General features: G+C 37.5%; 2 protein-coding genes across 8 annotated transcripts in view; one reads left to right on the top strand and one right to left on the bottom strand.

The window, feature by feature from the left end:
• Positions 1-3,850, top strand: part of MADD (MAP kinase activating death domain) — a 117,587-nt gene extending 113,737 nt beyond the window's left edge. For all 7 annotated transcript variants that reach the window (XM_083349011.1, XM_083349012.1, XM_083349009.1 and 4 more), the window contains 2 exons: positions 428-474; positions 2,394-3,850. In XM_083349011.1, the coding sequence (XP_083205137.1) occupies positions 428-474; positions 2,394-2,501 (155 nt within the window). In that variant the 3' untranslated portion in view covers positions 2,502-3,850. The remainder of the gene's footprint in view (positions 1-427; positions 475-2,393) is intronic.
• Positions 3,851-8,435: 4,585 nt separating this feature from the next.
• MYBPC3 (myosin binding protein C3) overlaps positions 8,436-15,554 on the bottom strand; it is a gene marked incomplete at both ends in the record, with an annotated part of 87,121 nt that continues 80,002 nt past the window's right edge. The window contains 5 exon segments of the mRNA XM_083356348.1: positions 8,436-8,539; positions 8,936-9,122; positions 9,585-9,721; positions 11,415-11,574; positions 12,892-13,031. Coding sequence (XP_083212474.1) covers positions 8,436-8,539; positions 8,936-9,122; positions 9,585-9,721; positions 11,415-11,574; positions 12,892-13,031 — 728 coding nt within the window.

The following is a 15,554-nucleotide window of genomic DNA, read 5'->3' as shown; positions in this document are numbered from 1 at the left end:
CCAGTTTATTTGTGGATGTATTTCATTGATATTGGGATATAGTTCCTAAAATTGTTTTCTAGTATAAGTGGGACAGACAAGAGCCAGAGGTTTTTGGAACTTGGTAAATGTATTATATATCAGAATTATCTATAGAAGTATTACTAGGACACGTGCATAAAAGAAAATCACATATCATTCAGAGGAAGCCCAAATGAATATATAACTTAAAGTATTTGTCACTTTAAATTACCTGTATTTCTATGGACTTTGGTGAATTGTCACAATCTAAGAATATAGAATTAGTTAAAAATGCCTTTTTTTCTGCAGCTGTTCTATGTTTCCCTTGGACCTTTTGTTACTTTTGGGAACATTATACTATTCCTTTCATTTTTTTTCCTCTCGTTTTTTGAACTCTTTGTTTTGTCTCTTGCCCGTCCGGTTTTAGTTCCTGAAACTAAAGAAGTGGTGAGCCACAAGTACAAGACGCCAATGGTAAGTTACTTACTGTGATATTTGGTTATTTGGTTATTTTTCAGAGGTTTTGTTTTCACGCCTAGCATTCAAGCCTCTCATATAATATAATACATTTTGAGATAATACGTGCATGACCAATTTCACCAAAAATATATTCAAAATGTAAGAACTGCAAGAAATACACTAGAGAGTTCAACAGAATTTGATAGCTTAATTTTTCATTAGATTACTTGTACTATTAAGCAAGATTTAGCTCAAATATTGATCTCGTTAACTTAATTAACATGGCAGTAGAACTACCAATGATTAACATTATTTTTCTATCTCCTTTTTCAAAATAAAAATAGTTTTTTGTAAACTAGCAATGTAAATCTAACTTAATTTGTGTACTTTTAAAATAACACTTCCTTTAAACATTACATTGCAATGCAAAAGTATAAAGTCATACAAAGTTACACATCATGGATTCATTTGAAGCATAACTATATCCATAATTCTCGCCCAAAAGTCCTATGAATTAAGGTGAGAATGCTGGTTTTTATTCTATAGAATTGTTGGGCCATAGTCTATGGAATAAGATACTTTGATTGTTTTGAAATTATTTATTGTACCTGTGAAAGGATACCAGAAAACTGAAATACCAGCAGAATATTTGGATTATTATCAAATATAAGAAAGACACTTTTTACAACATTTAGAACATATGTACAACACTGCATGCATAGGCAAAATTTAAATAACTCTTCCTTTAAGCATATTGCTATGCAAAAGTGTAAAGTCATACAAAGTTACACATTTTACTCAACAAAGGATTTGGGGGACAGGCGTAAGGCAAACAGTAAGATTGAATAGGGATTAGGGGCTCTCGATGCTCTCTGAACTTGGCTGTTTTTTTTTGCAGATGTTTCATTATCCAAACTAGTTAGTGCCAGTGCAGTGAATAGAGATTAGGAGAGTATTTATTAACTAACTTTTATAAAGTCATTTAGTTAGAAGAAAGATGTCATATAAAAAGAGGACCCTGAACTGAGGAGTGAAAATATCTTTCCCAATTTTAGAGATGAAACTATGAGTACATAGCAGCAAACTCCATGAGAGTTCATATCTCACCTTCTCACCATTCCTCTCTATATTTGCTGCCAACATGGGATTTTAGAATTTAACCTTAGGAATTAAATTCTATTCGGATTTAGTATAGATGAAGGTATTTCCAAACTGATTCAGCTGTAAACAAAATTTACAATTCATTGGACCATTGGAGTTTAATTATACAAACATAAAATGCTGTGTGCTGCTTATTCTTGTCAGTGGTGGAGATGGATGAATTGTCCACATCAAGACATTATGTCTCATCATTGCATTTCATTTTATATGTCAGGACCCACCCCAATCCACGTCTTAGGAAAACAAAAACTCTTGGAGTCAGTTCTAGTCCAAAAGGAATTTTTACTAGGAGTTGTGGAAATACAAGACAGGACTTGGTATTGTTTTAGAAATTGAAACTTTATAAAGAGTTCCCGGTTCAACCCCACTTCCCTCAACCCCATTTGGTCAGCCCCCCATCATTTTACTTCGTGTCATCCCTTTCGTGGGAAAAAGGAACTTCGAATCTTTATGGTTATTGCCTTCTTCCTCTACAGATTCAAATGGAGACACAGGCCAGATGCCTTCTTCTCTAACCCTCCCTTTTGTTCCCCCAGTTCAAAAGGTTTCCCTTTGTCTTTGAAATAACCTAAGGCAGGCTGAATCCACATGCGCTCCTCCTTCCTCGGGAGATGGCAGAATCCATGGGGGCGGGATAATGTTTTAAACATACATTTATGAATGTGATATAAATGGATTCTGACATTATATTTGCTCTAGAAGTAAGAAAACTGTACATCTACGTATACCTTGCTACCCAGCATCTGATTATCTTATTTTTAAATGTCTTCTAGGCTCATGAGATCTGCTATTCGGTATTGTGTCTCTTCTCCTATGTGGCAGCAGTGCGTGGGAAAGAGGTAGAAAGCAAAAGCAAACCACCTCGTCCAGTGTCCAGCTGATCAACGTTATTGTTGGGAAAGGCATTGCCATGCAATTTTCTCCTTTCTTTTGCAGTTATACAGGCTCACACAAAAACTGTTCGTATTTAGCCCCATTCATTTGAGTATATTAGCCTGCAAATCCCCTTTATGGAAATCAAACTTTCATAAGTACATTCAGGCCTGTGCTTAAGATATTCTTCAAAGTAGTTGCATTCTGTTTATCACCTTTTGTTTTGTATTTAGTTTGTTGAGATGGCTCACATGACATTCCCTTATTTTTATTGGCAGTTGTATATGGTTTGCTTATTTAATTGATAAGCATATGCCTTCTGTTTCAGATTTTTTTATTGTGTGCATTGTGCAAGCCACTGACTCTTGCCTGGATCACCCACTGGTGCTGTTGTTCAGATGCTTACTTTTATTTCCTTTCTTGTTTTCCATACCTAAGTTGTCAATCCTTGCCAATAGCCCTTTTGTAGACTTCTTCAACCCTTTCTCCATCAAGGGTTGTAATATATGTATATTTTCTGTCATTGTGTCATCAAAGGAATGGCTAAAGATTATAATGCAGGAGTAATTAAATAGTGATCTAATGATCAGTATGCATGCACTGTACATAATATTTTAAACAGAAGACAACAATTTTGCCGACATTCCAGTTCAGCTCACTAGTATATACTCATAGACATAAATAGATTTCTTTATGATAAGTGTATAGAATTAAATGAGGACAGGAGAAAAGCCACCAAAACCAAGACAGTATGATTGGCTTGAATGTATGAGATAATCATGGGAAACCTGAGTGTGTACAGTGTCCTGTTAGAGATACATCCAATTATTTAAAAGTTGTAAGCATGCACAAATGTATCAGTAGCACTGTATCTTCTCATTTTACGTCTCCCTTTAGCCACAGCTATTGTCAGTCTATTAATGTTTATTTTTTAAAAAAGCAAAGAATGTCACTATGTAATGAATTTTTCTTTTCTGGTAAATTTCCATTTGACAATTGTTGAGTAGGATGAAAAATAAATGAATTGTCGTTCTACTTTTCATGGACTATACTGGATTCTAATGCAAAAATACACCAAGGTACTTGAAGGAGAAAATTTACAGTAGGGAAGAAACTGCAGAACATCTGGCAGACTTCTCTGGCTGATGTTAAAGTACCACAGAAGTGATAACATTTCTTGGCAACATGCCTTTAGGAATCGTTGGGCTTGTTCTGCACAGTTTAATCTCTATGACTGTTGAATTGACTGCACTATAAAGGGTGGGAGGGGGAAAGAAATGTACATATTTCAGTACCACATATATTTATAGAAAAGTGTACAGTTGTCTGAATGTTAAAATAAAATGCAATTAAACCACTGATGCCTCTCGTGAAAGCTTATTAATCTTGTGTACCATATGCATGACTTCAAACTGAAGGGGCCGTCTCTAAAATACATAAGTAACTCTTATTTGAACAGTCTAGGAAGAGGGGGCATTTATGATTCACAGATTTTGATTAAATACGAAAGCACCTCAATATAGCTTTATGATGTCTTTATAAAAAGGACAACCGATGCAGAAAATTCAAACTTGGTGTTATAGCACCTTCAGACTTATTGTTCTGTACCAGCCTGCTACCGGCCCTGCAGCAAAAGCAGGGACAACCCCTTTACAAACGGCAAGAGGCTGGAATAAAGCCTGCCAAATTTATTAACATAAAACAGAGCAAGACAAGACACCAAGCATGAAACAGGAGCTATGAAACAGGAACTATCCAAGCGGTTGCCTTCAGCAAACCAGCCCTCCCACACATTCCCCTTAAATACAGTTCAGGGCGTGGCCTCTCTCTGCCTCCTTCCGAGGTGCCCCATTGCCTTCCTCTGTTTACTCCTGATTGACTGCCTCCTGCGTTGGGCGTCCTTGAACAGGGCCAGCTGTGGGTCATCTTCATCCACGCTGTCAGGCTCACACAGCTGGGTCTCCGTCGTGACCAGGTGGGAGGGGCCCAGCTGAGGGCTCTGCGGAGCCTCAAGGCCATCATCAGCAAGCTCTTCAACACCCCCCTCCTCCTCCTCTGAGTCGTCCGACCCAACTGCCGAACCCACAGGCTGACCCTGAATCACAACACTTATAATGAAATGAAGTGGATATTTCTTCTTACATTTTTCACCCTACAGCAGATATGGTAAATTTTGAACAGCACGGCGTTCAACTGGTTGCAGTTTTGTATCTGTGATCCACTATGAAATACTATGTAAATCAATTATTTGCTCCAAAATGGCAGAGTGGCAAAAATATTTAAGATTGCAAAATGTTGCATTATTTTCACTAAGTTCATTTTAAAAGTGAAATTATGTATTCTCACTAGTTTTGCCAGTGCTTAAGCCTATCTAGGCCAATGTGCAGAAATTGAAAAGGATGTGTGGTTCCGTTTATAGTCTAGTCCGGTGTTTCTTAAACCTTTGGTTTTTTTTATAATGCATACGGAAAACAGAGCAAGGCTTCCATCTGTAAGCTCACTTTTATTTTTTAGCCTTATGTTACAACTTTGTAACACTTCAGCATGAAGTAAGTTACATAGTCAGCTGAAATGCAATATAAAAATAAAAGCCATTGTGCAATTATTGCTTTTATTGCTTTTCCTTAGACTTCTTTGATAAACATTGTACTGGCACATAACTCCTATTATTTTTCATTTTAAGATCATTGTTGATCATAATGAAGAAAATACTCCTAGCTTCTTTGCTTGAATTACTATTTTTTTTCTCTTTCAGCATAGTGGATTCTGGTTGTCTTTGTTCTCTCTTCCCATACCGTATATTATTTTTAGCAAATATTTAGTTACTCCCTGGTTGGTTATTTTAAGTTATTAGTTGTTTTTAGACGAAGTATTTCATTTAGTTTGCTTCTTGTCATTCCTTTAAAGCAAAGAATAACTGCAAAAGTGGATGCAAAATAGCTTACCACTTCATTACTACATGCCGTTTTAGGTTGTGATGTGTCCTCAAAAGTAAGGACTTCTAAGTTGCTTTGTTGTCCTAAAAAATGTCTGACCTTTGATTAGCTTCTGGAAAATATCAGTAGTTGGACTTTGATGTCTCTGGATTCTCCTCTTAAAATGGAGTAGATTGTAACCTTAAAATCATTTCAGCATAGCTATGTAATATTTTAGATTTATACTTGGACAGGATTTTACTTTATTTATTTTAGCTCACCCATTTGATTATACTTTTGGGTAGTATATTTTCAAATGTTTCTGTCCATTGACCAAATAAATATTATTTTATTTAAAGTCTTCTTGGTTTTGCTGCTGCAACCCTCTTGGATATATAGATGGAGACTGGAAGCAACTGTGTTTAGGCTGCAGTATTATGTTTTGCATTAATTTTTACTATTCTGTGATTATAATACTTTCTTATAATGAAAGGGGAACAACATATTGTAAGGATTTTCTTCTGTTTTGATTTTGCAATCACAATCCTAAGATAAAGGATGGGAGCGGTGGGGGTGAATGGCAGTAAGGAGGGATCGACACCAGCTGAGGCCACATATGTCTGACATGAAGTTTATTATCTTCAATGATACCCTTGATAGGCCTATAGAACTTGAACCATTGTTTCATGCAGCCTTTCGAAGCTCAAAAAAATTGCACTCCTTTATTGACTTATTCTCAGGCAGGGGTCTGCAACTTTCTATGAACTATGGATGTGAGGTAGTCCTCTTTTATGCTTTATAGACAAAGAAATCATGGACAGCCTTGGAGAATAACTATTCTGAAAACCAAACGGAAAAGGAGAAGTTTCTATTTTATTTATTTCTTTATGCAGAAGCAGTGCGGTTTCATTAAGGATACAGTGTGTTTGGAAAATGGAACAAACATTTTTGGTACTTTATATTCTGTTATTTATATCACTGTTTATAAATGTACATTTTTTCCCCTAAATATGCAGGGAATATATTCTCCAAGTGTTAAAACAGGGGACAGAGCTTTCTTAAAGTTTCTGATGCTGTTGTAAAATAATTTTTGAATTGACTTTGAAAAGTGGAATAATAGCCATAAAATAATGTTATACTTAGTATCCGTGGCAATATAAACCAGAAGTTTTCAAATTATAGTCATGAATGGAAGACTAAGGATCAATCCCTTAACAGCAGAATTCCATACATGTTTATCCATAACTGAAAAACTGAGATCGTTGAGGCTTTCTTTCAGTCTAGTATGTATCTGATGTAGTACCAGATGTGGCTTCGGATCCACATAAGGAATACTTGAACCTAAAATCTCTAGGCACTTTTCATTGTGTCAGGTCTTTAATGTCTCCTGTGACTGGCAAAGTTTTCTGCCAGTCATTGCAGCAGGAGGAGGTTGGGACCTGGTAAGATAAAAAGTGCCCAGTCATGTTGGCTGATCCAAGAAGTGGGGTAGGATCTTAATTTGCTTCCTGAAAGTATTGAGGGCCATGTCTGATAACAGCCCCAGGATTCCCGTACATCTTTCTATAAAAATCTATTCAAATTAATCTAGCAGTATTTCAAACTCCCCAATTTTTAAATTTAAATATTTGCATTGCAATACTCTTAAATCTTCCGTTTTTATTATTTCCCACAGTTTGTTACTGAATAAGTGATTTTCCTAAAGGAATGTGTCTGTGCAGTTTAGCTATAATGAAAAAACCTGCTATTGCTGAATTCAAACTCTACACTCAGAAAAATAAAACCCATTTGTTTGATTAAAAAGTGAAATCTATGCTGGCAAAATCCCTGTGTAATTAGACTACATTAAGGGTGTTTAACAAACAGTAAAAATAAACTCAACAGATTGTCTTGCCCCGATCATTTTTTTCAATTCAACTCTTAGATAACAATTTTTAAAGACAAGCAGAAAATTGTTTCTTGGAGAGCTGCACAAAGTATTCAAAAGAGGTGCTTCCCAAGGAATTTGGAGCACCTCTAGTTGAATTCTTAAAACAGCCACATTCTTTAGAAGGCTTTCATAGCTGCTTCCAAAGTTATCTGCCATAAATATTGTATTAAAAAAACGAAGAGTTTGAAAAATTACACTTGTTGTTTGCATGTGAGGCCTAAGCATATGCACTAAGTCACAACGTAATGATGCAATTGGTCTCATTCCCAAATAGACTTGTTTTTGTTTTGTTTTTTTAAAAAAAAGATGAATGCATTTGGTGTGGATTTCCTTTCTGTAGATCTCACATATCCCACTTGTGGTCAAACAGGGTCTACCGTTGTAAAACCATTAGTAACCAAACATTGCTAGGTTGGCATGATTATAACTGGGGATATGTGGAAGCTCTTATCAAGAACAACGGGAACATTGGGAGCAAAGCAGCACAAGAGACCGAAACTGCATCAAGATATGAATTAAGCTCATTCTGTAATTTCCCTGGCAGCAGGAATGATGAGCATTTCTGACATTCAGAAGCTATTTAGGGCTTTTGAGGGGTTGACACATCTCTCTTGTTTTTCTCTATGTTGCTGGCCTCTTCCAATTTTTCCCAGATGTTCAAGTTTGTTTTTGTTTGATGAAACAATTCGGCTTTGCATCTGGGCTTGCTGATATCCAGTTCTTTAGAATTTCACTGTGGTGCTGTAGATACCAAAATAAGAAATAAGCAATGAGAAACATCAATACATGCATTCATGTGTGCTAACTATTTATTACAAAATACTGAGAATGATTTCCCAGTTGATGTTGCACTTCTATTTTTAGGATAAGTTCTGTTTGGAGTTTGGAAGATAAATTGGTCAGCTGCCCCTTACTATGTCACAGTCACATGCTTTGTTTGTGGTCAAAGTCTTGCATATTCAGCCTTCTCCTGATCTGTTCTACCCTGATGTCTTTAATCAATTCCCTTACACAGAAATGGGATACAGTAATATAAATTCAGCAGCAGCTCTGTTGCTGCAGATCTGCACAGGATCTGTACCCATAATAAAAAAGGTTCATTTGCTGTACACAGGGAACACAACAAGTGCCACTTTATGAGATTCTGCTAGTGCAGTACATGTGGCATAAGTTATGATGCCATGTTGTTCCTCATCTGCAGCTTGTGGAAGAAAAGGTATGAAATGCATATTGGAACAGACATAAAGGGCAGACATAAAGTGTGTGTGTTTCCTTACCTTAAATTTCCTTTCTCTCTGCATTGGAATTGGAATACAAAACCGCTATGAACCATTGCTAAAAAAGCTTTGCAAACAAAGATATGCAAGGAGTAAATCACTTGCCCAATTTGCATGTAGATAAGTCTTCACAAGTCCATATTTTTTTTAGTTTACTATTAATTAGATTATTGATGTGTTAGCTCTAAACATCATTCCTCATTCAAGGCAATGTATCCAAAAGGACAATGAAACTGCAGAGTTAACCTTTAAAGGATACAAATTCAAAGTCTTATCTTTTAGGAAGTAAAAGATACTAAATACTAAATCCTCTTTAGTACCTCTAACATCCAATCGACACTCTATTTCTGCTTCACCGCATTCATTCACCGCCTTGCAGGTATAAATGCCTCCATCAAAGGGGCTGGGCTTGCGGATTTCCAAAGTCAACACTCCATGCTTACTGAACATGCGATACTTGGCATCTCCAGAAAGGTCCACATTGTTTTTGAACCAAAAGATTTTGGGCTGTGTTTATGAAAACAGAAACAATAAGTCTGAAGCAGAAGCAGGTCATTTTGAAGAGGAAAGGACTTTGCTATTTAGAAATTACATTAGACATTTAAGCAGGTCAAAATGCATTTTTAACCCAAACATGTTTGCTTCAAGAAGTATTTCATCCACATTAGGTCCTTGAAACTTTTAAAAATGTGTTATTTGCCCAAAGTGAGAAGTATACATGCAGTCCTCGACTTTTAAACACAGTTGTTAAGTGCATGAATTGTTAAAATATTTGTGCTTAGAAACAACACATACTTTGCCCTATTTCTAGGGCTCACTTAAAAGACTGGATTTTTCCCCCCTGGATTTTCTATTGCTTCAGTATATTTATATGTTATGATGCCATATACACTTTAGCACATTAGTAGTAATTTTCCCACTGCAGTAATCTGTATTAACAATCAAGTGGTAGGATATAGTATGACATACCTTTGGGCTTCCTCTGACAGCACAACTGAGTGTTGCATTATATCCAGAGACTACCGAACGATCAGAAAGCGGATGGGTGAATTTTGGTACCTCAGAGAAGTCATGCTCTTTGTAATTAGGTGGTTTGTAAACTGCTCCTGCAGCATGAACAAGAGGTAGGGTGAGGGGAAACCAAACAGGAATATTTTAAAATAATAATTAAAAACGTCCAGCTAAAATATTTAAAATAGGATAGGAGTAGTGCTAATAATGTTCAGAAGTAAACAAGATGATCTCCTGTCATGCTTGTGAAATTCTCCAATTGTTGTTATCTAAAACTAGTCTAAGGATTAAAGAATTTGATGGTAGGAATAATAGAGTTGGAAGGGACCTTTAAGGTCTTCTAGTTCAAACCCCTGCTCAAACAGGAAACTCTAAAACATTTCAGACAAATGGTGGTCCAATCTCTTAAACCTCCAGTGTGGAGGCAAGTTGTTCCACTGATTAATTGTTCTAACTGTCAGGAAATTTCTTGTTAAGTTATAGGTTGGTTCTCTCCTTGATTAGTATTCCTCTGTTGCTTCTTCTCCTGCCTTTTAGGTGCTTTGGAGAATAGGTTGATTCCCTCTTCTTTGTGGCAGCTCCTTAGATATTGGAACACTGCTATCATATCACCCCCAGTCCTTGTCATTAACCTAGACATACCCAATTCCTGCAATTGTTCTTCATATATTTTAGCTTCCAGTCCCCTAATCATCTTTGTTGGTGTTCTCTGCACTTGGAGTAATGCCTGAAATGAAGGTGAAGTTCCAGATCTAATTTACTAGTTTTTCTTTTTTAATTACTTTATTTATATCTATAATCTGGCTTTTTGTTCAAACTTGATTTTGAGTCTAAAGTATGTTCAAATAGTGGGAACAAGTATACTTATGTACAAGATCTACAAAGAGGTAAACCCTACTTGACATTTGTTGTGATTTGAATCTGATTAGCAGGCTTCAATTAGGAAAAATAAATGATAATTAGATCTTACCTATCAAATACTTTTAAAGAGTCTTTGTATTTCAGCTATCAAATGCTAACTACCTTCAGACTTTAGCTATCAAATACTGACAAGTTTTGCACAGTTTTTAAATCTTGTGGGGGAGATTTAGCGAAAAAAGGAAAGTGATTTCTATGATGTATGTTCTTCTGCAGTCCATTTGAACTGTGTGCTAAAAATGCTCAACACAGGATCTCAGCGGAAAATGATGGAGGGGTGAAGGACAATTCACCATGACCCACCCACTACGGCCAACTTGCCATGCGCCAACTTGCATAACCAATTCCCTGCAGGACAATTCAACGTTATATTAATTGTTTCCTTCAGTTACTTTTATTATTGGAGACCAGGTTTTCTTAAAAACTATTGTAACTATTGTATACAAATCAAATAAATGAAATGAAATAAATGAAATATTATATTCCTGGGTCAAATTTATTTTATTATTATTGGCTACGATTCTGTTGATATTAATTTAATTGTCCTATGATGAATTGTCCTGTGGTGAGTTGGCCACAACGAGTTGGCCATGGCAAGTTGGTCAAGGCGAATTGTCCCATTCCATGATGGAGACTCCCTGGTAGAGGCTGGTGTGGAAATTCTTGCCCAAACCACTGTATGTCATCTACCAATATATTGAATACTAAATTGTGCAACATGATACCTATTTCAAAAATTAACTGGCTTGAATAGCAAAGATTCAGTGGACATCTCATAGAATATCTGACAACTTATTTTGACTCTGACATTAACAAAGGTAATTTTTAATGAGAATGCTGGCAAGTGCCTGTATTATTTCTCTTTGTTACCTGTCTTTTTAATGTAGGCAGAGTTTTTGGTGGTTGAAGCATTTTCACTCAGCCCACACAGGTTTTCACTGAAGACCCTGAAATAGTATTCATTTCCCATGATCAGCTCAGATACTACACAGCTAATGCGCTGATAGTGATCAAAAACAGTGTACCATTCCTGGAAAGCAAAAAAAGAAAAAGCGTGCTGATCCTTAAAATATCAACATTTTTAAAAAAGCTGACATTTGATACATAAGCATGGTGATACACAGTAAAAAATGGTGAAGCCATAATGGATCCTAAGGTTAACCAGCTGTAATGTCTGTCCAGAAAATGAATGCATGCATACCCAAGGAAGCTGAATTATGTGCAATAAGAAGTCAAACACTATTATAGATAAAAATGAACCAGGAGTTATAATAATCATTCTGGCCTTCTCCATGAAAAACTAACAAATAGAAAATTACAGCTGGGATTTTTTTGGCCATATAGACTGAAAAAGGGAAGCAGGTTCCTTTCAATAGAATAAGTTGCCCTTAGAAAGTAGAAGAGGACAGCATTTCCTTTAGCCTAATGATTAACCCATAGAGGTGGAGAAATCTAACTATCTGCTCCTTTACAAGGGTTGACAGGTGAACCCGAATTCTTGTAGCAACCATGTTTGCAATCAAGATTGTGATTCTAATAATTATAATTTCTCACAATTCTATCATAGCCACAGGTGTTCATAAAAAGGAGGGGAATGGCTTATATCTATTGTATTCTACTTATATCTCATTAGTCTAAAGCAGGGGTGTCGAACTGCCGGCCCGTGGGCCAGATGCATCGTACTGAAATTGCGCCCACCCCATTGCTGGCAATGGAAAAAAAAGTTGTGATACCTTGCAACACACCACATGACGTGAGTTTGACACTCCTGGTCTAAAGGTTTTAATTATAGGAGAAGTAGGCTTATATATATATATATATATATATATATATATATATATATATATATATATATATATATATATATATATATATATATATATATATATATATATATATATATATATATATAAGCACTGATTCTATACTTTTGGAATTCCCCAAGCAAACCTTATTTTAACTGTGGAAATGCTGAAAAAATCATCATCTTCTTTTAATTAGCCATGACTGTAGAAGGGTTAGTCCTGAGAGGCAGTCCAGACAAGAAGCACAAACAAGAATATCAACTCTATTTCCATTGTAAAGTTGCATTAACAAAGTCTTCTGAAACTGAAAATACTTCTCCCCTCCATTCCTTTTACTTACTGGAAGACTAAGAAGGTTCCTTCTGAAACAGTCTTCATGCCTTCCTTCTTTCTGAGTGCTCAGATATCTTTAAATTCTGGTTGTCCAGTCTGTAGTTCTCTCTCCTGCCTCCCAAGGTCATTCCCACATACTGTTACAGGAAGTATTAATTGACTATACCTAGTCCTAGGATGGATACCCTTACCCAGCCTATGGTTCTTACCATTGTTTTTTTGTCTGCCTTCTGGACCACGTATCCTGTGATTTGAGAATTGCCATCATCCTGGGGAGGCGTCCATTCCAATGCAACATTGAATCCCCATACGTCCATAATCTTAATGTTCAGAGGAGGACCAGGCTTGTCTGGAGAAAGAAATTCACCACACAAAACCAGCTGTACATAAGAGCTGCTCCTCAGTGATTTTACATAGATGTGATACAAGTGGAGTTCAGCTTAAATAACCTCATGTTCTGATATATTCCAAGTAATCCTCTGCATCCAATTTTTCTCCTAAAATAAATTTACCCTACCAAATATAGATGTGACATATGTATTCAGTGGCTCCATATTCCAACAAAGAAAGGTAAAAATAATAACTTTCACTTTCTCCAAATCCATGGACATTCACCATTAATCAATGAAAATCAAGAAATTAATACTTTTCCTTTTCCTTTCACCTCCCCCACAATATTCTATGGTTTTATTTGTAAACTCTTCAGAGCCATGCAGCTAAAATAGGCGGCTTGATACAAATGTGATAAAAAAATAGTATACTAATTTGCATATACAGTATACTATCATATTACTTAAAACAGTTCTAAAATGTTATGAATTATTGTGTAGCTTTATTGTGTAGCTTTATAAAAATAAAGATCAATGTTCCTTGAATGACACTTGACTTGTGAATTCCTCATGGGCATCTACTCTTTTGGAAACAATATATATCTGGGATTTCCTTCAGATTTTTTTTTTCAAAATAAACCAGGTTTGACCTTTTTTTTAGCTTACCAGCCAAAGTTATCTAAATATTGCTATTTGCTTTATGACCTTTCTCTCTCTCTCTCCCTACCTCCCTCCCAACATGTAATATTGGATGCATCCATTAATTCTTCTTAGCTGGATACCTGTTAGAGATACTGTTGTGTAGCCGGTTCTTTGCAGGCATTGAGCAAGACAGAAGGTTCAAAACAGCAACAGGCTTTATTGAAGGTCAGAACATAACAGAAGCAACATAGGAGCTGCTGCGCAGCTATTTATACGGTTGGCTGATAGGCGGTGACCAATACAGTAGGTTTAATTTTTTTTGTAAAAAAAAAAAAGGTGCCGGAACTCACACATGTCATACAGCCTGCCTTACCTACCCTACAAGGTTCCATCCAAAAAAGGTGCCGGAACTCCGTTCTGAGTGTTCTATGACAAAAAAGCCTTGGGTTTAAAGCAGTGGTTTCCCGCCCAAAGACCTACTTAGCCAGCTGGAGACGACCAGTCTGGGCCGGCCCAGCAACCATTACAAGAATACACATGAACTAAGCACTTAGCAATTGAACTAAGCAATTAGCAAGCAATATAACATAAGCAAACACTTACAGCACGTAAAAGGCCAATACATTACACCCCTTCCCCCTGGATGGTACACACATTCATTTGGTTACAAAATCTTGTAAGTATTTGGGGGGGGTCTTCGTGCTCGTTTGGAGCATCAGGGGGTTGGCAGAATCTCCCGATCTACCGGTTCGCCTGCTGTGCTGGGTAGACCTGGGCTCTGTGGTTCAGTGGAATCAAAACAACTCGTGTCCTTTTGGCTGGCCTGTCCTGGTTGGCCCAAACCAAAGTCTAAATGTGCCACGAAATCGGCAGGGCTGCTACTGCATGTTGGATGACTCTCCAGCCCCTATGGTCCAGTCGGGGGAAGCACTTTTATGGCCCTGTCCCCATTCTCTTGTGCACGAAATGTCTCAGAACATACGAACTGCTCTGCCAGAGTGTGGGGTTGTGGACTCCAGGTCTGCTCTCCTTGACAGTCCAGAGCCAGCGACTGCTCAGTTAGTCACTGGTGCTACTGATCGACATGTCGGTGAATTACTTGCCCATTTTCCAGGACCACCATGTAGGAGAGTGGTCCTGATACCTTGACAACTCTCACTGCCACCCACAACTGCCCTTGCCCGTAGTTCTGGGTCCAAACTCGGTCCCCCACCTGTAAATTCCTAGGTGCCTTTGGACATGCTGTGTCGGAGGCTACTCTATCGGGGTGCAGTCTGTCCAGTTTTGTTATTAGTCTCTTGCCCCAGCTCAGCTCTGCGGGTCTCTTCCCTGTAGCTGTACAAGGTGTTTTATGCTGGCATGTTGATCATGATTAAAAACAACTGTCTCTGAAAGGGCCTGGCAAAATCTACGTGGATCCTTGACGACGGTGTGTGTGTTTCCTCCCATCAGTGGACAGGGGCTTGTGGGATCTCCAGTCTGGACTGTTGACATGTGTAACACCCATGTACTTAGGCCTTGATAGCTTTATTTAGCCCTGGCCACCAGAGGTAGCTCCTCGCCAGTGCCTTCATTCAGATGATACCCGGATAACCCTCATGCAGTGACTGGAGAACTCTGGGCCTAAGTGAGCTGGGGACTACGACCCTACTACCCCAAAGAATGCACCCCTTGTGAGCCGAAAGCTCGTTTTTCCTACTGAAAAAACTCTGGAACTCAGGGCCCCCGCTATTTTCCAGCCATCCTGTGTGACTCCAAACCAACACACGACTTAGGATTTTGTTGGCTGCCGTTTCTACAGCAACATCTCCCACATGTAGGGGAAACTCTGGCAAGTTTTGTATTGCTAAAATGCATGCAGCTGGAGCTGGATTGAGCTCCACGTGTGGCAAGGGCAATTT

This window comes from Vipera ursinii, assembly GCF_947247035.1.
Source record: "Vipera ursinii genome assembly, chromosome: 1".
In the NCBI taxonomy this organism is placed as follows: Eukaryota; Metazoa; Chordata; class Lepidosauria; order Squamata; family Viperidae; genus Vipera; species Vipera ursinii.
Note: the sequence above shows the minus strand (reverse complement) of the source record. Positions and strands in the feature narration are given on the sequence as shown.